Here is a 25,623-nt window from a genome sequence, read left to right on the forward strand (position 1 = left end):
TTACATCTGTATCCTTTAGAGGTATTCATAAAGCAATTATCAATAATATGGTAATTTCAAAACACATTTTGAAAATATTTTTCCCTAAATGTGTCTGTGTTTTATTGAACATTTCTCTCTCCTTGGGGCTCTTTGTTAGTCATGGTGTGGCTGGGTGTGTATGTACTGCATGGTACCTTAGTACATCAAAATATCACTGTTACTAATGTTGTATTTACTGGAGATATACCACAAAGGGAGATGTTACATCAAAATTCAAAGGAATATGATAAATTTGAATAATAATGTTAAAGTAGCAATAGAGGATTAAATAATGTTATCACAATGTGGCAATACACAGCAATGACGTTAAAGGTTGATGAGTGTGTGTGGACACATGGTAGAACAGTGGTTCTTAAACCTTCTGCATCACATCCCTTTTTTGCATTATACATAGATCCCATGTCCTTCTGCCCATGAAAATTGTTCACACATTATGTTGTGTATATTTACAATTATACATTGCTTATGGATATATGGTTGAATTATATGGATTATATAGGAGGAGGAGGAGAAGGAGGAGGTGCAGGCAGCAATAAGGGAAATGAAAAATGGATAAGCACCAGGTCTGGATGGATGTGGAGTGGAGTGTTTGAAGGCAGGTGAGGTCAGTGTCACAGAGTGGTTACTTAGACTGTTAAATGTGTGTTTTCTGACTAGCATTGTTACAATGGAGTGAGCAAGTGTAGTTCCACTGTATAAAAAAAAAGGGATAAGTATGAATGCCCTAATTACAGAGGTCTATTGGGTGTGGTAAGTAAGGTGTATGGTAAGGTATTGATAAAGAGAATCAGAGAAGGTAGAGATGGAGTAATATGTGCTGTACAAGGAGGCTTCAGGACAGGAAAGGGGTGTATGGATCAGATGTTTGTTGTAATATCTCTGACCACTTGTAGTCCTCCACCCCTCCCCTGCCAGGAAACTACTAGAGCCCCAAGTTTAAGAACCACTTGGTTAGAATGATGCAGCAGTACTTATGGATACCATACGGATCTTCTGGTGGCTTCATTTGAATAATGTAAGAAAATATCACTTGTGCATGAAACAACTTCAGAAGTCATCTTTGAAGAAGTGTGAGGGACTTGGTTCTCTCAATCACAAGGTTTAGTACTTTGACAATCCTATGAACCTCTATTGAACAGTAATTTCTTTCAAATAGACATAGACCGTATAATGCACTATGTGGTAAGGATGACTGAAAATTTAAGTATTTCTTCAAAAATATGAATTAGCAAGAAAAATTCTATAGAAATCTTCCTTACATGACATTGTGGCTGACAAATTACCATGAAAATATATCTCTGTATAATGATGATGTCTGTGGTAATGGTTTGTCCACATGACTTCATTTAAACTTCTTTTTTGTAGAGGTAATTACATTTCATTTGTCCCATGCACTCTTTAAAACCATTGTATATGTAATCCTTGTAACACACTCAAGAAAATCAACATCATTAATTACACATATTAAAAACAATAATCTGAATTTTTAGTGACAATCAAAATAAAAAAATAATTAGCTCTTTGATATATGTAATTGCTAAGAATGCAAATTTGCATTACAACGATTAAATGTACAATTTTAATTGGATCACATAATAGATACATAACAAGCAACTAAAGAATGAAAGAATGCAGGATCTCCAGCCACAAAAAAAAAAAAAAAAGGCTATAAAGATCTTCATATTCAGCTTAGGAATGAGTTGGGTCATATGTATAAATGAAAATATAAGATTTTGACACTAGATATGACTTCTATTAAACTTACAGAAATATCAGTCTGACAGCAAGCTGTCTATGGTTATTCACATTTTTTTTTTTTTTGTACATTGCATTTCACAAGGGATTTTAAGGTAAATTGTTACATAAAATACAATCATAATGTAGCTGCTGTTAATATGAAAGATGTTTTGTTATGTATGTTTCTTGTCTGTTTTCATATTTACTATAAATGTTCATAAGTAAACATACATATTTATAATACATACATATGAAAACATAGGAAAACATACTAATGATTGATTCAAGTTGAATGAACCAGCCACAGGGAACATTAATATTAATGCCATCATGTTGAAGATCAGAGGTTCAGTTTCAGTTTTCAGATAAAACTAATAAATCTGCTGATGAGGAACATGCCATCCACTTCCTTTTTTGTAAAACGCACATTACCTTCTCTTGCCCATTCCTAGGAGGCCCACACAGCTGCTGTTTATGGTCAGTACAAATGTAGGTGTAGGTGTATGTGAATAGCATGACAGATACTGCCACTGTACTCCATGTGTGTCATAAAACAAGTAAAAAGGGAAGAGTGATGTGAATGGCAAACCCTTCTTCTGTATTTTCAATCCAACTGCAGGACAAGGCGTGACATCTTGTTTCGCCTAATCTTTCATGGAGATGTCAGCTTACTATATAGATAAATGCATAAATAATACACAGAGAGAGAGAGAGAGAAAGGGAAAATCCAATCCTGAAATACTGTACCTTAAAAGCATTATGTAAATCGCCACAGGACTGGTTGTGAGGAAATTATAAAGTTAGTGTGGGCGGAACACAATACAAAGCATACTTATTAGGGGAATAAAGAGATAACTACCTCAAAGTGGGGGAGAGAGAGAGAGAGAGAGAGAGAGAGAGAGAGAGAGAGAGAGAGAGAGAGAGAGAGAGAGAGAGAGAGAGAGAGAGAGAGAGAGAGAGAGAGAGAGAGAGAGAGAGAGAGAGAGAGAGAGAGAGAGAAAGAAATGTGGAAATAAGTTTGGATTATCCTCGGTGCATGTCTTAGGAAAAATGTATTAGTGATTTATCCATTTTAAACAACAATGAAGGTCCAAACTTCATCACACCACAATGATCATAGTCATTAAAACATCTAAGGGAAATTTCTCCACAATACAATCTCCTGTGGGTCACATACTTTTCATCTTTAGGGCAAACTTTATATCTTGTGATATTATTTTTTTCATTATTAATAGATGCATTATGAAAATGAACTTGGCTTTTAATAATAAAAAAAAAAAACACATATAATTAAATTTGTTTTCAATTGTCACTTTTTTTTACTTATTTATTTATTTATTTATTTTTTTTTTTGTGTGTGTGTAAGTTATTCCTGAAGTTTGGCCCTGATCACAAAAAGAAACATGTGCATCTTTGCTGTCCATACCATTGACTATTCTAAACAGGCAGTGCAGCTAAATAAGAACACTGAAGTATGAGTAATGGCTTAGTGGTTACACAGATACAGATCCAGGAAAATGTGGAGGCCATATATATATATATATATATATATATATATATATATATATATATATATATATATATATATATATATATATATATATATATATATATATATATATATATATATATATATATATTACATTGCCATAATGTAACAATGGTATGATGATTCAATGCTTAGATGCTTGGGTGGTGTACAAATAAGGAGGGGGAGGGGGAGGGGGAGGGGGAGGGGAAGGAGGAGGGGGAGGAGGAGGAGGAGGAGCAGGAGGAGGAGGAGGAGGAGGAGACTTGCTCAAGGACATCAAATTCACTTCTCTTCATCTCCTTATCTCTCTTCCATACTGCCACTCCTCTCTGGATGTGGGTTAGAGTTTGGTCACCTGAGTATCTTTACTGTCATTCAGAGACAAAAAGCTTTATAAGTTGCTGCTCAATTTGTGAATAAACCTCATAAAGGTAAAAAAAAAAAAGTAAAGAGCATGATATCTTACAATGCTTAAATTAAATTTAAGATAGAATATGGGCACATAATAGTGCACATATATGAAAACATATGTGAGAGAAACCTAAGCAATGTAAAGGTAAAACAAGTAGTGTGGGAGTGGTAAAGTATGATTAATGTACTTTGATGTTAATGAAAGATGTTTTCAATGAAAAATAGCTAATACCGAGTAAACAAAGTTTGGGGGAGAATGGTAAGTTCTTATAGTTACCTCAGTAAGTGTAAAATAACAATGAAGAATGCAAAGATCATTTACACAGTTAACATCATGATAAGGTGAACAATTATGCAAGTCAACAAAAGTGAGAAAAGTATAAGAATTTTTAAATAATAGGATTGATTTGGACAGGTTTTCTGCAATGATCTACTATATGGTGTATCTTTGTAAATAATATGTATGTTAACATCAATAACCAGAATAAAGTTATATATACAGTAGGGTACATGACAACGCACGGTCATTATAATGTACAACTGCAATAACCCACTAAAATTTTAATAAACGTTTAATCAGAATAATGAACCAAAACTTGCAAAACAAACTTGCCACTCGTGCGAGCACTGGAATTTTAATAAAAAATTAATTGAGACAATGAACCAAAACTAGCAAGACGAACTTGCCATTCATGTGAACACTCATATTTTAATAAAAATTTAATTGAAATAACAAACTAAAACTTGCACAACTAACTCATCAGCTTTGTGAGCTGCTGCTGCTGCTCTATCTACCACCTGTCCCTTATTCCCTTTTTTTTCTCCTTTCCTTTTTTCATCATGTCTCAAACCTTCCTCCCTGTCACCTTCCCTCCCCTTTATCTATCAGAGATAAAGGACAAAGGAGTGAAACCTCTCTCTCTCTCTCTCTCTCTCTCTCTCTCTCTCTCTCTCTCTCTCTCTCTCTCTCTCTCTCTCTCTCTCTCTCTCTCTCCTTCATTCATTTAATGTCATTTTTGCTTCATCCTTTCTCACTCTTTCTCACTCTCAAATGTGTAATTCCATTTTCATTCTCAGTCAGTCTCATTCTATTTAGCAATCCTTAGGACTGTTCTTAATTTCAGAGAGAGAGAGAGAGAGAGAGAGAGAGAGAGAGAGAGAGAGAGAGAGAGAGAGAGAGAGAGAGAGAGAGAGAGAGAGAGAGAGAGAGAGAGAGAGAGAGAGAGAGAGAGAGAGAGAGAGAGAGAGAGAGACTAAGGTGGGATTTATGGTATACGCATGACACCGATGGTGGGTAAATGTGACTGATACTTGTCAAAGAAGTTTGAAACCTGATGTGATGATGCATAAAACTCGGGATGGTAAGAATTTAGGACTAGGCGTGAAACTCGGAAGGGTACTGTATATATTTGTTGTGTTATCTCAATTTTAGTAGTGCAAATGTGCTAATTTTGATATAATTTTTAAAAAATTGTGTTATTTTTTATATAATTTTCTGCTTCCCTGGAACCAATTAATTTTTTCCCATAGGTTCCTCAGTCACCATAACGCACATTTGCCATAATAAATGCTACATTGGAACGAATCATGTTCATTGTCACTTACCCTACTGTATATATATATATATATATATATATATATATATATATATATATATATATATATATATATATATATATATATATATATATATATATATATATATATTTTTTTTTTATTGATGTGTCTCTAAGTTCAATGACCTTAACAGATCTCTTTCAATCCAATTTACCACTTAATAATTTTACTACTTATATCACCCTATTCATCACTGACATTTTTGCACTTGAAGCAAGTGGAGCAAAGCCTCCATTTTCACTTGTTTATGCCTTCAAGTAGTTGGCAACTATTGCTTCTTAACCACACTTCCCAGTGATCTGTTGTAACCATTATATTCCATTCCCCATGAAGAAAACATGTCATAAAACATCATCACAGGGGCTATTGTAACAAATACTTACTTTCTGTCCTTGATCTTATCTTCAATTTTAACTTTCCGGGAATAAACATTGGGTTGCAACGGGCATCAAAGAGAAGTGACTGTACCAGATCCTTGTCACCTGTAACAGAGAAAGAATCCTTACTTCTCATGCTCAACTTGTATTTTAGACAACTATGTGAAATAAACATGCAGGTGTAACAGACTACTGACAGACTATATTTTCATTAGGTATTATTTGTCTGTCAATGTTAGTAAAATTTGTGTGGGAAATACTTACAATAATAATTGTCCCTTCTTTCATCACTCCCCATGGAAGGCTTCCATCGCTTGTCTGCAAGTGAATTAGAAAACAAATGTTAGGTTGAAATTTTTTTTGTTATGCAAGAGGGACACTGACCAAGGGCAACAAAAGTGTAGAAAAAAAAAAAGAGGGCACTGACCAAGGGCAACAACAGTGAAGAAAGAAAAGAAAAGGGCCACTGAAGCACCAGTCCTTGAAATGAGGTCAGAAATGATCATCAATTACTGAAGAATAAGTGTCTGGAAACCTCCTTCTCGTAAGAGTTCAAGTCATAGGAAGGAGGAAATACAAAAGCAGGCAGAGAGTTCCAGAGTTTACCAGAGAAAGGGATGAATGACTGAGAATACTGGTTAACTCTTGCATTAAAGAGGAAGACAGAATTGTGGTGAGAGAAAGAAGACGGTCTTGTGCAGCAAGGTCATGGAAAGAGGGGTGGTATGCAGTTAGCAAGATCTGAAGAGCAGTTAGCATGAAAATAGTGGTAGAGGATAGCAAGAGATGCAACATTATAATGGTGAGAAAGAGGTTGAAGACAGTCAGTTAGAGGAGAGGAATTGATAAGATGAAAAGCTTTTGATTCTACCTTGTCTAAAAGAACACTACAAGTGGAAACCCCCCTCGTTCTTGCTTGTAGCACATCCTTGTTTAGACAGTTTCATGCGTCAATTACTCTCTGCAGAAAACTATTCTTCTAGATATTTCTTCTACAAATTTCCTTTTTCAGCTTCTTTCTGTGTCTTCTAGTGTCCCTTGTATCCCATGTCACAATATCATTTCTGTCTTGCTTTTCCAATTCTTTCTTAGTCTACATACCACAACTAAGTGTGTGTGTGTGTGTGTGTGTGTGTGTGTGTGTGTGTGTGTATATATATATATATATATATATATATATATATATATATATATATATATATATATATATATATATATATATATATATATATATATATATATATATATATATTGTTGTGTTCAGCGAGATAACACAATATAAAGCGAAGAAGAAATAAGGGAGAAGAATGAAGAAAGGAGAGGGAGAGCTGAGAAGAGAGATAGGCTGGGGACGAGACTTTGATGCGTCACTGACATGTAGCTACCCAGCCTGAAACTTCTAGTATATTATTTATTTGTGCAGTCACTCATATTCCCCACGTAAATGTCCCTACTTCCCCTTGTCCATACAATTTGAATCTCACCCAGTATTTAGTAGAAGGGTTGCTCTTGACAATGAAGTAGTCAGTATTCATCTAGCTCCCCAATTGGATCATTAGAATTTTCAGAAGTAAAGTGTTCTTTATTCATATAAGCCAATGTGGGGAACAGAACAGCAGGTGGGTGTATGTATATACGTGTATTGCCACCCCCCCGCATCCCCCTCCCCATAGCAGCAGAGGGAGAGTGTTTGGCGCACTTTGTTACACTCAATCACTACCCAGCACTTAGACGGAGCAGCCACATTGAGACAGCCAATAATACCTGACAGAGACCAAGGAAGGATAACAGGGAGTCAAGTGAGTTGCTTTAAGGGTCATTACTTTAAGTCATTACTAGCCAAACGCTCCAGCCTACTTACATAGTATAGGAATCTCCAAAGTAGCCTGCCAGGGAGTGTAGTTGTGTATTGTATTGTGTTTGTTTACACTGAGGTTCTTTAACTTCTTCAGTGGGATTACATTTAACTTATTTCAAAGACTGAATTACTATCTTACCCTTTATGTCTCTCCAAATATATAAAAACAAAGGAAATTTTTATAGAAACCATAAATTAGTATTAAATGGGAGAGAGAGAGAGAGAGAGAGAGAGAGAGAGAGAGAGAGAGAGAGAGAGAGAGAGAGAGAGAGAGAGAGAGAGAGAGAGAGAGAGAGAGAGAGAGAGAGAGAGAGAGAGAGAGAGAGAGAGAGAGAGAGGGAGAGAGGGAGGGAGGGAGGGAGGGGAGGGAGGGAGGAGGGGAGAGAGAGAGAGAGAGAGAGAGAGAGAGAGAGAGAGAGAGAGAGAGAGAGAGAGAGAGAGAGAGAGAGAGAGAGAGAGAGAGAGAGAGAGAGAGAGAGAGAGAGAGAGAGAGAGAGAGCATATATATCATAATTCTGATGTGACTTTATGACCTTTATGTTTCAGATACCTCATATTATCACCATTCTATATCCATTTAAATGCAATCTAAGTAATATTAGAAGAAATTTCAACAATTTCTTTATGCCCTAGAATGGATTAATTTATTTCTTGTTGATTTCAATGGGAAATGAAGATCTGACTTGTGTTCAAATCAGGTTGCGTCCTGGGTCATGGAATGGATTAAGGACAAAACCCAAGGTACCACTGTATATATATATATATATATATATATATATATATATATATATATATATATATATATATATATATATATATATATATATATATATATATATATATATATGCACACATACAGAGAAATGGCAAGTACAGCATGCATTCAAAATGACAAAAAATGAGAAAATAATGGTGGTACTTACGCTGAGCTTGGTTCATAATAGGATCTGGTGGAGGGCGAGTACGAGTGGAACGCCACTTCCAGTTGGGTTTTTGGGCACGGGAAAGGAATTCATTTATTAAGGCTTCTGGACTCTGATCCTCCTGATGCTGGTCATACTTGTATTCACAGTAAACCCTGAAATAGAGAGATAAAAGTAAGTGGAGGGTCAAAGTAGAGACACTATTCTCTTATTTCATAAGGATTCTTTGAACAAAATCTTACAGCAAGAAATTAAATTTGATAAGGTAAGAAGTAAGCAAAACAGTTAAGGCCAGATAAACTCCACATGAGTAATTATAATCATTATGGTTCAACTGATAAATATTATAAGTTTTACTGCTGAAGGTTCAATTCCTGGCAATTCCCTCTCACAGCTTTGGATCAATTTATCATTAATTCAAAACAAGAAACATTACACTGATAAGAGTGATGGGATCTTTAGTGAAAAATATGGAATTTGAAGAAGAAAATGATGAAGAATATGGAGATTGAAGAAAGGATGAAAACATGCCTCCCTTTTCTGAAATTTTATTCCTATATGCTAAAAATGAATTTGTTACGTGGTCTGAGCACACTTACCAGTCAGGATGCAGAGTCCAGTTTCCAGTTGAGAAGTGATTCATGACTGGAAAAAACAAAACAATATTAATATATACAAATAACTTTCATAACAAACAAACAGAAGAATGAAATTCCATCTATTCATGGATGTATCTATTTACCTAGTTTTCCATATTTATTCATCTAACTGGAAGTTTTCAAAATCTTCAATTCAATTCATAAAGTTTTACATTTTAAGGATGCTCTTGGTGACAACTGGCCATCCCACCTTGAGTAATACTGGTTTGTCATGGAGTTCTAGAGGGACCTAGTTCATCACAACTCAACCTGCCACATTCACCACAAATCCCCAGTCATTTACTGACTTTCCATTTGAGCCCCCAGTCAGTAATCAACCCATTGCACAATCCCACTGAAGGCTGATAAGGACCACATGTGATTTCTGGCCAGGAAATGAGTATCTCATGGTATACCTTGTATGTAGGTCAACTGTCTATATGTAGGGCAGCAACCACTAACATATACCTAACAAAAATAATCTGTTAACCTTGGAGTGCTGTGCTGGTAATGGTATTTCAATCTATTTTCCTTATGTACTGCTGTATATGTACATATGTGGTAATCAAGTCTGTGCTTAACATTTTAACAAAAATAGTCAAAATCACAAGATAAAGTAGGTCAAGTAGTCTATTATAAATTTCTGAGCTTTATCTACTAGAGGTACAACACGTCTCTTCATTTTTAGGCAACTGGTAAAGATTTGTCTTGTTTACTGGTCATAGCAAGTAAATATTTAATTTCAGAAGCCAACAGTTGCTAGTGGCCCTTCCTATCACATCTGGATTCTTGAATTTTCAATCTAAGAAATCTGATCGTTGTGTTTAGCTTGACCACAAAACTTTTACCTAAATATTTGGCCTTCAATATTCTACCTATACTTGAGGAAATATGGTGTGTGTGTATATATATATATATATATATATATATATATATATATATATATATATATATATATATATATATATATATATATATATATATATATATATATATATATATATATATATCTTGAAAAATTAAGGAAAACATTTGAAAAGAATCACACATAATGCTACAACTTCAAAATACACATTTACAACCTTATTATTGACATGAATTTGAACTATAAGAAACAATATCCAAAAAAAGGAAATTAATCACTGTATGCTCACCATCACCAGCTCTATGATCTTGAATTTCACGAGTCAACTCAATCTGCCCATGCACCTTATACTTGCCATACCCTTCAGGCATGGCAATACCCAAACTGAAGGGCGTTCCACTGATCTTCTGAGCAAAGTACTTCTGCTTCCTCTGAACCACACGTTTCTGTGGAAGACAAAACAGGAGGCAAGGGGAGGATGAGAAACTGGAAGGAAATGATGACTAAATAGTTTAAGAATCAGACACCATGCAAGATATGATGCAGCAAAGGTGGGAGATGTTTTAAAAGGAGGCCGCATAGCCTGCTGATAACCCTGTACAGGGGGCTTATCTGTCCATGTATCCATGTATGGAGTTTGCTCCACATCTATGTGGAGGGGGGATTCCACTCACACCACTATTTTAGAGCAAGTGGAATAAAAAGCTTTTCTTCTTATCAAATCCTCTTTTCTAACTGACTGTCTTCAGCCTCTTTCTCATCACCACAATGTTGCAGCTCTTGTTATCTTCTACCAGTATTTTCACGCTAAATGCTCCTCTGACCTTGCTAACTGCATGCCTCCCCTCCTGCAGCCTTGTTGCACAAAACTTTCTTCTTTCTCTCATCTCTATTGCATCCACCTCGCTAATGCAAGAGTTAACCAGTATTCACAACCATTCACCCCTTACTCTGGTAAACTCTGGAACTCCCTGCCTGCTTTTGTATTTTCTCCTTCCTATGACTTGAACTCTTTCAAGAGGGAGTTTTCAAGACACTTATCCTGTTTTTTTTTTTTTTTTATCATTATTCTATCTGACCTCTATGGGAACTGGTATTAAGTGGGCCTTTCCTTTTATTAAAAACTTCAATTGCCCTTGGCCAGTGGCCCTCTTACATAGCACACACACACACACACACACACACACACACACACACACTACAATTTTTTTTCAGTAATTTTATGATGGAACATCATAAATTTTTTTCCAACAAAACATGATTGCAAAATAAGGGTGCATCTTATGCAGAGATATGTGAGATATGTCTAATACACCAACAAATACAATTTATATTTGTCTCCAATATTATTGCATCAGGTAATTTACCTGCTTTAGCAAAAAAAGCAAAAATAAAAAGTGATTAAGTAAAAAAAAAAAATAATAACAGTATCAATATCAATAGATGTTTTTCATATGTCTATAACATTTGATAATTTTGCAAGGTCATTACAAAACTAATTATTCTTTAAGTGACTGATCACATTGTAATCATACAGATGCATATTTCTATAGTAATCTGACATGGATTTGGGAGGTCAAGAGGTTCCAGAACTTACCATATCATCCAAATGGATCTTGACACTCATCATTCTCTCTGCTGCGTTCTGTTCCACCAGGTCTTTGCGGAGCTGCAAATATAAAAAAGAATTTAGCAGAATATCATGTTTATCAATACAACATAGATTCCATATTTTAAATACAATGAAATTCACTGTGTAGTTATTTCTATGTGGCGTTCTGAAATGCTCCAAAGCTTATTGTACAAGTGTATCAATAAAATCAAATTCTCTTCACAGCATACTACATAAGAACATGAAAATATTGGAAACTGCAAGAACCCATGAGGTCTGTACGTGGCAGCCCCTGTAAGAAATATACGAGTACCTACCTATCATTGTCATTCATGAATTCATCTAATCTTCTTTTAAAGCTCACTAATAACTTGGCACTATCAACTTGATAACTAAGTCAATTCCGTTCATCTATCGTTCTATTTTGAGAACCAATATCTCCCCTTAATCACACATCCCTGATTTTGTATATAGATTCTGGGGCTTCTCCTCTGTATCAGAAGAAACAGCTGTAATCTGCAAATGATAACAATCAAAGAATAAACATAAAGCAAAAAAATAATCATAAACCATAACCATAAGAAATGTGAATGTAAAAGGCAAAGGCCATTCATGTCATGCTTCCTTGAAACTGTCCTCTTCAATTCAAATCCTCCCTCCATTAAATGGTGATCTTTTGTTTGTCTTTTGCTTCAGTTGTCATCTTGGAAAAAAATGTATATGAAGCAATTTAGTAAAGTATGATAAAAGCTAGAAATATAAATTTCAGGTTAATCACTCCCTAAAACAATGCACACAGAATTGTTAGTAAGATTAGTATGCACTAATGAAACCAAATAACTTATTCTCCTTTAATATAAAATTCCTGGGTAAGACCTAATTGAAATTACAACCAAAGAATTCTGCATGATATTGCATCTCACATACTCTGAGCATCAGTTTTGTAGATGATGTCCTGTAACTTTGCAAGGGTCAAAGGCATACATTTATAAAATTCACACAATTAGGTAACTAGAAAGAGGCACAATCAACATGAAACCTAAAACAATACATATAGGTGTTACAATGTTTAATGTTTAATACTATAATGAAAGGTTGGAAGTCCTATCACTGAAGAGGGAAGCCACTGCTTAGTCCAGAATACAGTATAGCTAAAGGATAACCTCTTCTCTTCTTTCAAGCAGAAAGCAGCTTTCTACAGGATAAAATTACAAAAGTACAAAGCTAAAGCTGTCTCTCAGGCCTTGTGTTGATTCTTTCAGGGGCTAAACACACCAAGGCCCTCAAATACCTTGCTATAATAATCTCTCCATCCAGCCATCTGCTCGATCCATCATGAAAAGGAGGAAATTATTAAATAAAACTTTAGTATAAATAAAAAAACAAGTTTGTGATGTGAACCAAGCTCAAAATTTTGTCACTGCTGCTATGTGGGAGGATAGAGAAAGGAGCATACATATGTGTAAGAGGCAAAAGTAAATGCTGAGTGTCTGAATAAGCTAGAAAGGAGTGATTGGATAAGAAATGGAGGCTCTTTTGCAGTATCCAACCTCTTTGGGAATGCTTCCTGAAGGAGAGAGGTGTCAAAGAAAGATAGAAAGATAGACTGCCATGTATTGAAAAACACACTTTATTATTTTGCTCTTCCATTATATGCAACTCTTAATTGACAGAAATAATCAGAGCTTGGTTCACATATGAATATAACTCATAAAATAAGGATAAGTGAAACAAAATGTAAACATAAAAAAAAAATATTTGAATGAAAAGTGTACTACAAAACAAAATTATTAAAAAATCATGCATCATAACTTCTGAAAACTCATGAGAATGTTTATTTATTATTATTAACAAATAGCCAGCAAAATCTTGAGTTTTTTTTTTTTCAACTGTCAGGATTTTTCAAATACACTTTGCCTTTTCAAACAATGCTCAACACCAATTTGTGACAGCTCCATCTCCTTCAGTATCTGCCTCCATTAATTAGATGGTGGCTTACATCCCATCACGATGTTAATGAATCAACACACACAAATGGGTGCTATGAAGTTGTTTTTGATCCATCTGTGACCTCCCTGAACATTTCTCTTTGTGTCTCATAGTGCAAAGGGGCAGTCACAGCCTGCCCTCTAAAGGCAACTCTTCCTTCAGATAACACTGCATGCACCTTACACACATACAGTTAACTCAAAATTAAAAATGGTGACTCCAACACTACAAGAGAGAAGAGAAAGAGGAGACCTGATAGCAATTTACAAATTAGTAAACAATATAGAAAGAATAGACAGAAATGACTTGGTACCATTGTTGGAGGAAGGAGAGAGACGGACGAGGGGGCATGGGAAGAAAATAAAGAAGAGTGGATGATTGAAATCTGGAATGATTTGAAGGAAGAGGTGGCTGTGATAGACAGTGTACCCATGTTTAAAGAGAAACGAGATACATATGGTTATGAAGACAGGACAAAATGAGCTTGTGCCCTTTATAACCAGATAAATACAACTAGCTAAATACACACATGCACACACACACACACACACACACACACACACCAAAAGAGTGCATATTTGTGAATGTGATATTGGAAAAGCATCATATGATTTGATATACATCAAACAAAAGTGTCATATACAAATTATGTAAATTTTTTCAACTAAACAAATTTTCTATCTGAAAAATGGACCACTGCAAACCATCAGATTTACATAAACTGAGGATACATTAATCAAAACCCTTTTGTTCAGTGAGAATGTTTAGATGCTGAGATGCTTAAAAAAATTTCAGGAAAACTGTCCCTGAAAGAATGCATAAGATGAGTAATAGCAGTAATCGTACGAGTAGCAATACTAAGAGGAGGAGGAGGAGGACTCACCTCAAGTAGCTCACTGTCATTGGCACGAGCTTCATTTTCATAGTCAGTCAGTTCCACTTCAGCAAAATCAACACTGTTGTAGTTTGGTTTCAGGATATCTTGAAACTGTGGGAAATAAGGTGAATCAGTTAAGAAATAGGTAGGTGTAAAAAAAAAAAAAAAAGCCTGAAAGTGAACAAAGGAGAAAAAAAACAAGGAAATAGTCAATAAAAGAAGGAAGTAATAACTGATGAAGAGATATGTATGAGAAAAATAAACAAAATACTTTATGCATCAGAGTTCATGTGGATCATATGGTGACAGTGATAACTCAGAATATATGCAACAGAAAATATGGAGTTAGTAACTTCAAAATAACTGCCCAACAAGTAAAACTATCTCATAAATTTTTATACAACTTACAAATAGTAACAGTGGTGAAAATAATGTTATGATACTTTACACAGTTATTTAGTAGTGATGATACAAACTGTTGTTAATTAAAGAACATACTTAACAGAGTTTCATCCCTCATTTTCTGCAACTCTCTTTAAAGGAGAAAGAAATTATCTACAATTTTACATTCCGACAAATTGATGGTGTGACCAAAGATGTAATAAAGTGCTTCAATATACACTGATTATTCATGCAATATCAATTATATAATTAAATATTCACAAGATGTCAGTTAATGCATCTTTGCATCCTCTGATATTTGGTAAAGGCTGTGATTGAAGCAAAATCACAAACTACTGCATTCCATTCACATACCAAATGTATGCTCCAAATGCTTCAGCGCAGTTTTAAGAAATGCACCAGTATATAAAAACTGAGACACAATTAGAATTTAGCAGATGGAGATTTTGATGAGCAATTTTTGTAAATTAATGATTATTATGCTGCAGTCAACAACCTGAGAAGAGAGAACACAGAGATATAGTTCATATTAAAAGAGTTAAAACCTTGAAGTTTCAGTCTAAAAGCTGACACACATTTTTCTACCACATTCTAAGCCATGCTCAAAAAAACTGAATGTGGGAGCAACAAGCTGGCATTATTATTATACTTTAAATACATACTGTGTGTGTGTGTGTGTGTGTGTGTGTGTGTGTGTGTGTGTGTGTGTGTGTGTGTGTGTGTGTGTGTGTGTGTGTGTGCTTACCTAGCTGCAGTATACCAGGCTTGAGCTACACTCATGTGGCACTGTCTCTGCATTTATTTTTTTTATTTAGTTAATGTATATCCCTTGCCTCTATCACCTCTTCTACTCTCTTTCAAATACTATAGTGTGTGTGTGTGTGTGTGTGTGTGTGTGTGTGTGTGTGTGTGTGTGTGTGTGTGTGTGTGTGTGTGTGTGTGTGTGTGTGTGTGTGTGTGTGTGTGTATTTACCTAGTTATATTTACCTAGTTGTGACATACAGAAAAAGAGCTATGCTTGTGCTGTCCTGTCTCTATATCTATTTTTATCTAACTTTGTCTTAAATGCATCTGTTGTATTTGCATCAATGACTTCTCTGTCCAAATCATTCTAGACCTCCACGGTTCTCTGTAGGAAGCTATTTTTCTTGACATCTCTTCTACAAGCATCTTTTTTTTAGTTTTCTGCCGTGTCCCCTCAAGCCTCTTGTATCCCAGGTCACCAAGTCCTTCCTATCCAAGTTTTTCCATTCCTGTCATCACTCTGTACAGTGTGATCAAATCACCTCTCTCTCTTCTCTGTTCCAATGTTATGAGACCCAATTTTGTGTGTGTGTGTGTGTGTGTGTGTGTGTGTGTGTGTGTGTGTGTGTGTGTGTGTGTGTGTGTGTGTGTGTGTGTGTGTGTGTGTGTGTGTGTGTGTGTGTGTGTGTGTGTGTGTGTGTGTGTGTGCGTAGTTGGGACAGTTAAGGTCATCCTAACTCCACTTGTGTCAACGTGATCATTATGGATCAAGTGAGTTTTAAGTTAACTTGACAGCTGCACCATTACATGGGACACACACTTGTTTGTGCATGGATGGTTAGAGTTGACACTCTCCATGCAGAGAACTCTGCTGAACCTTTGCTGGTAGGGGTTCTTAATTGAAAATTATTCATAATCTATTTTTATCTGATCCAGAAATATCCTATATTACAGTGGCACAACTTCATTATGCCGAAGTTTCCTACAATTAGCTTACTCTGTCAAGATTATATGTAATTGCTGACATAAATTTCAAAGCAAAGAAATACTGATTGCTCATAAGAATTCCTATGACAATGACTCAGCAGTGCTTTCCTTTCTGGCAACAGGGTTCCAAGATCCTAAAGTGCTATCCAGCATGTGTTTGAATACTGATTAGATTTACATGGTGCCCTGTCCCCACAAGGGAACAATATGGAGTGTTACCAATATACTTCTAGCTCACGACCTCCTTGGTCTGTACCTCAGCATTTGATTCTTGGTGCTAGGGGGAAGAAGACAGAAAGAAAAAGAAGAGTAGCATTTACAAATAGCTGAAATTAACAATACACAGTTGCCCAAATTGTTTACTCTAGTGGGCACAACATTAATTTATATTATATGAAAACATTTAAAATTCCCATCCCAATGCTTATGATTATTTGCCAGCTCATAATAAACAATACTTTTCATTACTGCAGTTTTAAAGTAGGTTTTAAATTAATTTACATAACCTAAATAAATACATATAATAAGACCAACTTAAAAGGAAAGGAGATACCTAAAAATTTTATATGCCAAACTACTAAGTAAAAAAAGGTAAAGGAGAGAGATTTGGCAGTAAGATTACTCTAGTAGCAAGATCCATAATCAAATTTTAACTGAAAGACAACTAAAGTTATTTATTGATATCTATCTGTTTATCTATCTATTCATGTACACACATACAGACACACACACACACACACACATATATGTGTGTGTGTGTGTGTGTGTGTGTGTGTGTGTGTGTGTGTGTGTGTGTGTGTGTGTGTGTGTGTGTGTGTGTGTGTGTGTGTGTGTGTGTGTGTGTGTGTTTAGCTAGTTGTGGTTTATGTTAGGAGGGGTCTATGCTCGTGCTGTCCTGTCTCTATATTTACTATTATCCAATCTCTCTTTAAAATCATGTATTGTCCTTGCATGTACTACGTCTCTTTCCAACTCAATCCAAACTTTTAACAATTCGTTGTGAAAAGCTGTTCTTTTTTATGTCCCTACTGCACACTCCCTTCTTCACCTTCAGGTCATGTCCTCTTACACTTCTGTAATCTCACACCACCAGTTCTCCATAGTCTAATTTCTCAATTCCTGACATGATCTTATCCATAGTAATCAGATCTCCTCTGTCTCTTCTCCCTTTCAAAGTGTGATTTAATTTTTTCAATCTCTCCTCATATGACATATTCTATATAGGCATTTTGTTGTAGCTGTCTGTACTCATTCCAATTTCCTCTTGTCTCTCTTAGTACTTGGAGACCATAACCCAACAGCATAATTCAATCATTGTCTTATCACGGTAATTAAAAACAATTTTTATATTTCTCAGCAATTTGTAGATCTCACTTGTTATCCTGTTGACATATTTCTCTAGTGAGTTTGTCAGTAATGGTGACTCCACTGATGACTTCATTCCTCACTCCACTGAACTCTTTTCCCATTGTGTAGCAATACTTCGGTCTTTTACTACCTTGTCCAAACTTTAGTATTCCATGTTTTTTTTTTTTTTTGTTAAATTTCATTCCACATACATGTGTGCATGAAATTAACACATCTACTGTAATGTCACACACCTTCTATTTCCTTCTAAAGTCACAAATCTCTATTTCTTTCCTTTCAGTAAGTATTTCTTTCCTTTCACCATCAATTTATTTTTCCCAACATTCACCTTCAGTTTCTGTCTCATACACTCTGTGGAACTGATCCACCAATCTCTTAAGTCCAGTCTAATTCTGTGCTTGATCATAACTGAGAAATTTTAGTAACCTGTACATGGTGCAAACTTCATCTTAAGTGAGAGGCAGGGAAATCAAAATCAATTCATTACTAACCAAGCTGCTTGCTAGCAAGTAACTACTAGTAGATTAGTATTACGATGAAATGACCTAAAATCTAGATATATAATGAAAGGTGTTCATTGTGTTTCTTTGTCTGTCCATTTCTCTCACTATCAAAACAATGAGGCTGAATCTGTAAATAAATCTAACATCCAAATTGAAATGATTGATAAACCATCCTGAAAGTAATGAGAAAAAAAGCTATAAAAAATAATAATAAAGTTCAAGATGCAGAGCATGTATGGCATGCTACTTTGTTCCCAGGATGTGTCTTTTCATTTTCTGTGAGCAGCACTACAGCTGCACAGATTCTGTTATTTTCTGCAATTCATTTTATGCTGAACAGTTACATACATATGCCTTGTCTATAAAAATTCTCATATTCACAATTAAAAGAGAATGCACATACTCAAATGATAAATAAAATAATAAATGTATGACCAGAGACATTAAGATAAAAATTCAAGTAACTTTAAGTCAAGAGCAAAATATCTATACACTCACCACTGGCCTCAGGTCTGGGTGATATATGACGTATCCATTTGAATTGACCATGAATGAGTAGCCATTCACTCCAAGCTGTAGGAATACAGATAAAAAGAAATTAACCCCTACAAAATCTAGCCTTGTGTAATTACTTAACCTTGATGTTTGTTCATTACTTTACAAAAAAGGTGCCCATGACAGTAGAGTTCCCTATTACCTTGGTCCATGCACCTCATCCTTCATCACTTTATTTTTCCCACTTTATCACATATTTCAAGATTTGGTCTTCCACTGCACACACACACACACACACACACACACACACATCTACGTGTTGGAAAGAGGAAACAGTAAAGAGACCTTCGTGGACGTATAAAATGGGAAGAAAAATCATAATGAAAAGTAATGAAGAAAAAGACTTGAGGGTAATGTTTTAGGACACACTATCACCTGAAAAGCACATAAATGGAATATTTGGTTCTATATACAGCTTGTTAACAAACATGAGGGTGGTGTTTAACTATTTAGATAAAGAAATGGTGGAGAAAATTATAGCAAGCATGATACAACCTAAATTGAAATACACAGCAGTAGTTTGGGCTCCACATAGAAAAAAAAGATATACAGAAGCTGGGAAGAATAAAGAGGACAGTGACGAAGATGGCACCAGAATTCAAAGATTTAAGGTATGAAGAAAGACTTGAAGAGATGAGATTACCAACACTACAAGAGAGAAGAGGAAGAGGAGACCTTATAACAATATACAAATTAGTAAACAATATAGAAAGAATAGAAATGACTTGGTACCACAGATGGAGGAGGGAGAAAGAGAGAGACAGACACAAGGGCATGAAAATAAAATAAAGAAGAGTGGATATTCAAGCAACATCAAGAAATACAGCTTCCCGTATAGAACTATTGAAACCTGGAATGATTTGAAAGAAGAGGTGGTTGTGGCAAACAGTGTACACATATTTAAAAAGAAACTGGATAAATATGGTTATGGAGATAGGACAAAATGAGCTTTGGGTTGTGCCCTATACAATACAACTAGGTAAATACACACACACACACACACACACACACACACACACACACACACACACACACACACACACACACACACACACACACACACACACACACACAGCCTCAACCTTCTTACATCAGCTGAATCTTATTCTTCCTAAGTAACCAAACAATCTCAGACTGCTGCATCTAATTTCCTGCATAATTCTAGCTTCTTCACAAGACTTTTTTTTTTTTTTAACACACTTTGGTCTCACCATCCACTGGTCACATCACAGTCATCTGCAGACAACTTTTCCACTTGGATCACACACCTGTGACTCTACATATACATATGCCAATCTCCAATTTTTCTTAGTCTTAAAGTTAACATCTAGTTTAATCCTATGTTCAATTCCCTGCTTTCATTTGTACACCCTATATAATGATCCTATCACTTTTTCTATTGCTGAAGTTGCTCTCCAACATTAGTGCAGTTTTTATCTTTTATTGTCCACCCTTTCAAGGATCAATGACAAGTGGCAGTCCTAATACAATGTTTCCAAGAAAGTTTTGAGCAATGACACTGGTGAAACTATAAATAAATGCACATGTAGCAACTTCTTTAATGATAGAACACCTCAGGTGTGAGCACATAAAGATAAGGATGGGTCATGCAACTTTTTTTTAAATATCTCTAATCACTAGTTTCACATTTTTTTTCTATATCTATCAAAGGACCATGCATTAGTAAATATGAGATTAACTTTGCTCCCGCTCAGTTTTACTTCAATGAGGTTGATACTGTCATCTCACAAAGATGTTTACAGTATATTAATGAATAAACAGTCATATGTGAAATGTCATAATGAACTCAGAAAATTAAAATTTACCTTGTATGGGGGAACCAATTTTTCAATTTCTCGAATGGGGACATCAGTGCCTGCCACGCCCAGTAGGTTGGCAGTCTTCATCTGTAAAGAAGATGATGCTAGGGAGATCTAGAACATGTGCTTCAAGAAAAGGTTTAAAAGGATCATTCAGAGGAGGAGGTGAAGGGACTCGCTTGCTGAGGAAAAAATACAGTTTACCTAGGAATAAAAGCCAAAAGTGTAGATGTATACATGCATACAGAGATAAAATAGATAAAAGTCTCAGTGCAACTTGCTGTCCCTGAGAAAGAAATTCTTAATGCTTGTTTACCATGTTACTGAGGATGTCAGATATCAGCATTTGCAGAATTATGTCGAAGATGAGAAATAGTGGAGGGATTAGACAAATAAATGATATTAATTATATAGCAAAGAAAAGGTAATGTTAAAAAAAGGTATATATATATATATATATATATATATATATATATATATATATATATATATATATATATATATATATATATATATATATATATATATATATATATAAATAAATGACAACACAACATACTTAAGAAACAAGCTGGAAGGGTTGCAAAAAAGGCAAAAAACTGTATAACAATAATGTAAATGTCATTTCCCTTGCTTGGGGGGGATGAGCTTGGCACTGCAATTCTGTAATAGGTTCCAACATTCTACATGTAAAGGAAGGATGGCCTATCACCACCGGTAAAAATATATGTGCATGTGAAGGCACTAAAAAGTTTAGTTTTCAAGACTTGTACAACACACAAAAAAATATCTTCAAAAATCTATACAAGAAATCCTCGCTGTTGGATCAAACTAAATAACTTTGACGCAAGAACAGTGCTTTAAATAATAGTGAAAGAAGAAGAAACAAAAACCTATTTCTTTTGAAAGTCAGAAGAGGGAGGGATGACAGGCTTGCCTATGAGCGAGCTTGAGCCAGAAAGACTTGGCACCATAACTTGCTCTTCCTCGCTCAAAGATTCGCTTATAGTTATTGAACAGACCAGCGAACACACATTACTGACCACTGATGCTCTACACGACCAAAATCTCAGTAGCAACTTGAATCAGCACTGCCTCACCATGGGGACTGACTACATTACTGTATCCACAACACCGGCTAGGCGAGAAGCAACTAGGAGATCAAAAATATTTCTAGTGATCTACATCTGACATAGCCTGAATATATCAGCTAGTAGGTAGAGGCTACAGAAAGTCTAGTGGCTGGTGTTTTGGTGACCAACCAACTTAACACTAAGAACCTGAAGGCCACTCTATTGTAAACTGGTCACATAGTTCAATCCCATAAGAAGTCGGCATTCAAACTTTCCGCTCCAAAAGTTGAAAAAACAGTGCCAATCTTGTCAGCAAATTTCACTTTTGCTATGCAACTTCTAGCAGGCTACTTCTTCCTTGCAAATTTCTAGAGATTTCTAGTGGTTGCATATTACAGAGTACTCTATTTTATTCTAGAAACAGACATATCAGTACCTCTCTCTTCCTCAACACCCAAACGGACTCATTGACCAATACTCTCTCGGTGATGTTCTGCAGTGTTGGAAATAAAAAGTTTGGAAATTAGACGTTTTAGAAGTGACTGCATTACGTGTCTGAAAAATCTGTAAATTAAACAGGATAAGGAAGAAAAGGGAAGGGGGAGAAGATGAAGAGAAGGATTGAGGCAGCAAAGGAGGAGGAGGAGGAGGAGGAGGAGGAGGAGGAGGAGGAGGAAGAGGAAGAGGAAGAAGAAGGAGAAAAAGAAGAAGAAGAGGAGAAGGAGAAGGAGGAGGAGGAGGAGGAGGAGGAGGAGGAGGAGGAGGAGGAGGAGGAGGAGGAGGAGGAGGAGGAGGAGGCTGTTTTTACAGCCCAAATAATTGTTAAAAACTGTGTGGTAACATATACTCAAGAAGCAAAGGACTGCAGCATAAATAATAAACTTAACAAACAAACACACAGATATATATATATATATATATATATATATATATATATATATATATATATATATATATATATATATATATATATATATATATATATATATATATATATATATAATGTGTGTGTGTAAAATAAATATGGCATTGAAGGGAATAGGGAAAAGGTGGGACAGCAGGACACCTCCCTTGCGATTCTCTGGGGACAACCTGGTTCCTGGTGATACGGCAGAAGGGCAATACAGAAAAGAAGTAACTACAGGATTGAAGTTACATATGCATCAGATATACAATGCAGAAAAGGTGCATTATTATATATGCAATTAAGTAATTTAACCTGAATTAAAATGTAACATCAAAACACAAAAGAAAAGTTTATAGAATAAAAGTTTATAGAATTACATGCACATATGGTTTAAAGTGAAAAACTTCCATTCAGCAACAAAAAAAAAAAAAAAAAAAAAAAGAGGGATATTTCAGGGGCCAAGGCTGACCCACCAGGCTGTTATGTGATAGTCATGCTAGGAATAAGCAAACCAGAGGAAGTGACATAAGCCAAGCCATTGTGAATATTGTCCATAATCTATGAAATATGCTTTGGTTATGATCTTTATGTGATGTTACTAAACTCAACTATTTTTCAACATTTATTGTTTTTTTAAATGTTTATAATGACAATGTGCACTTAAATATACTTGGAATTATTCCCAGATTCAAAGTATCTTAAATTTATATTTATGTATAATACCAGTACAGCTGCAGTTCTATTACGGGTAAATAAAATGGGCACTTACCGAGGTCTTTTTACGGTCAAACACTGGAACAGCGACTGAGGTCATGAGTCGGTAGCCTTCCTTCAGGCCAGGGGCGCCTCGCCGACCCTGTGTACAGAGGGAATGAGCTACCACACTCAGGTTTCACAATCAAGGGGAAAATTTACAAGCAATTGGTACAGTGACATCTTAGCATGTACTCAGATTTCATATCCTGATACAGCAGATGGAAGACACCTAATTCTACAAGGAACAAATGGTGAAGTTAATTACAAGATAAGAAACATCAATCTGCAAAGAGTTTGCTGTTAGTGTGTTGTATCAAAGAAGTCCTGATGCACAGCAGCACAATGAGACTACAGCATGAAATAGCTATTAGTCTACAAAAATTTAATCCATTACTGCATACAGCCAATGCTTTTAATTAAGAGAAATATCTACAATGCTTTGACAAGGAATAAAGCCAATTTATGTGCAAAGCTAACAAAGTTTTCTACCAAATATTATTAAAATTATGTGCATATCAGATTTTGTGCAAACCTCTACTTTTCAGCTTTGATGACTTGTGCTACCAAGATGGACATACCATTCTGATATCCTCATACCACTTTTCTAACTTTTCCTGCTCTCTCAACAAGCGCCTGTGATGTTTCCAGAGGTCATAATCATGTATCCTATTGGGAATGAGGACTAGCACATCTCGTTTGACTCTTCTTTTCAACATTAATTCAATTTCATGTTTAATTTTTTCTCGAACTTCTGGTTGAAGTGTAAAGTTCTGTATATCCCTCTTCCTTAAGCGTTGACGCTGTAGTTGTGAAGTGGTGGTGGTGGTGGTGGTGGTGGTGGTGGTGGTGGTGGATCAGAAAATGCAAGACATGCAAAAATAAAATAATAAAAAATTGAAAAAAAAAAAAAAATACTGCCACATTAAATTGTTTGGAGTATATAATAAAAAAAAAAAAAACATAACAAAATACACAAAATGGAGTACACAAAGTAAAATGTAAAATCAAAGAAATAAGTGGATAAATGTATGAAATAAATAAAATCAACATGTAAACTGAGAAAATGTACAACTGTTTATGCATATTGAGGGTTTTCTCTATGTCATTGCTATATTCTGCAAACACAGCATACTATTATGTTAATCATCAAATAAATACAGCATGATAAACTTGAACCAGATATGAATATTTTCATATACAACAGATTTAACACACTTAGCATGGAAGTAACATGTCTTATAAAATATGAATATTACATAGGACATGAGTATCACAAAGAATGAATGTGGAAAACACATTTCAAGTATTCATAACACTTATTCACATATACTCTTGGTTGTGTCTTTGGAGTCTTTACATAATATTCTTCTGGAACAAATTCAATCAGTGCAAGGAAATAAAATAAATAAATAAATGAAAAAATAAATAAAAAGGAAAAAAATTAGATGCTGTGATAAAGGCATGGAGTGAGTGATGCAGTCAGTTCCTGCACAATTCAGAAATGTGCATCACAAAAAAGTAAAAAGAAACATAACCTCTTTATTTGTAATTCTCCTTCTTTTACTTCAGTCAGATATACAGCTGGGTAAAAGATGGTGATCATGTAAAAGCAAGTTCACTCCAGATGCATAAATACATAGATAATAAAAAAAAAAAAAGAGCGAGAGAAAAAAACACAAAAGGAAAATTCAAATGAATGATGGAGAGGTGTGGGGCTACATAAGGTGAGCTCTGGAGTGTTTTGTGATCAGCTGTGGCCAAGCTGGGTTGTGTCCGCCGTCACCCAAGAAAGTATCTGCTTAATTCCCACAGCAACTGGATACTTCTAACTGCATCTGCACAACTCAACCAGCACTTGCCAGGTTGCACATTATCTGCATGATTCTCATCACTTGCATACTTTCCACATCTGCAAGATTTGTATGTTTGTTTGTTTTTTTAAACAATCTGCAAATTCCCTTATTACAGTAAAATCCCTCTTATCCGGCATCAACGGGACCGCTGACATGCCGGATACTTGAATAGAAGTGA

General features: G+C 35.3%; 1 protein-coding gene across 1 annotated transcript in view; it reads right to left on the reverse strand.

The window, feature by feature from the left end:
* The window catches only part of LOC135107138 (voltage-dependent calcium channel subunit alpha-2/delta-3-like), a 219,528-nt gene that overhangs the window by 27,604 nt on the left and 166,301 nt on the right, over positions 1-25,623 (reverse strand). The window contains exons 14-27 of the mRNA XM_064016848.1: positions 24,171-24,392; positions 23,606-23,692; positions 22,366-22,422; positions 20,863-20,943; positions 18,980-19,054; positions 16,867-16,887; positions 14,484-14,588; positions 12,903-12,932; positions 11,597-11,668; positions 10,289-10,445; positions 9,096-9,141; positions 8,497-8,651; positions 5,980-6,033; positions 5,722-5,820 (exon numbers count right to left, since the gene is read on the reverse strand). Coding sequence (XP_063872918.1) covers positions 5,722-5,820; positions 5,980-6,033; positions 8,497-8,651; positions 9,096-9,141; positions 10,289-10,445; positions 11,597-11,668; positions 12,903-12,932; positions 14,484-14,588; positions 16,867-16,887; positions 18,980-19,054; positions 20,863-20,943; positions 22,366-22,422; positions 23,606-23,692; positions 24,171-24,392 — 1,261 coding nt within the window. The remainder of the gene's footprint in view (positions 1-5,721; positions 5,821-5,979; positions 6,034-8,496; positions 8,652-9,095; positions 9,142-10,288; positions 10,446-11,596; positions 11,669-12,902; positions 12,933-14,483; positions 14,589-16,866; positions 16,888-18,979; positions 19,055-20,862; positions 20,944-22,365; positions 22,423-23,605; positions 23,693-24,170; positions 24,393-25,623) is intronic.

Source organism: Scylla paramamosain, chromosome 14 (genome assembly GCF_035594125.1).
Source record: "Scylla paramamosain isolate STU-SP2022 chromosome 14, ASM3559412v1, whole genome shotgun sequence".
NCBI lineage: Eukaryota > Metazoa > Arthropoda > Malacostraca > Decapoda > Portunidae > Scylla > Scylla paramamosain.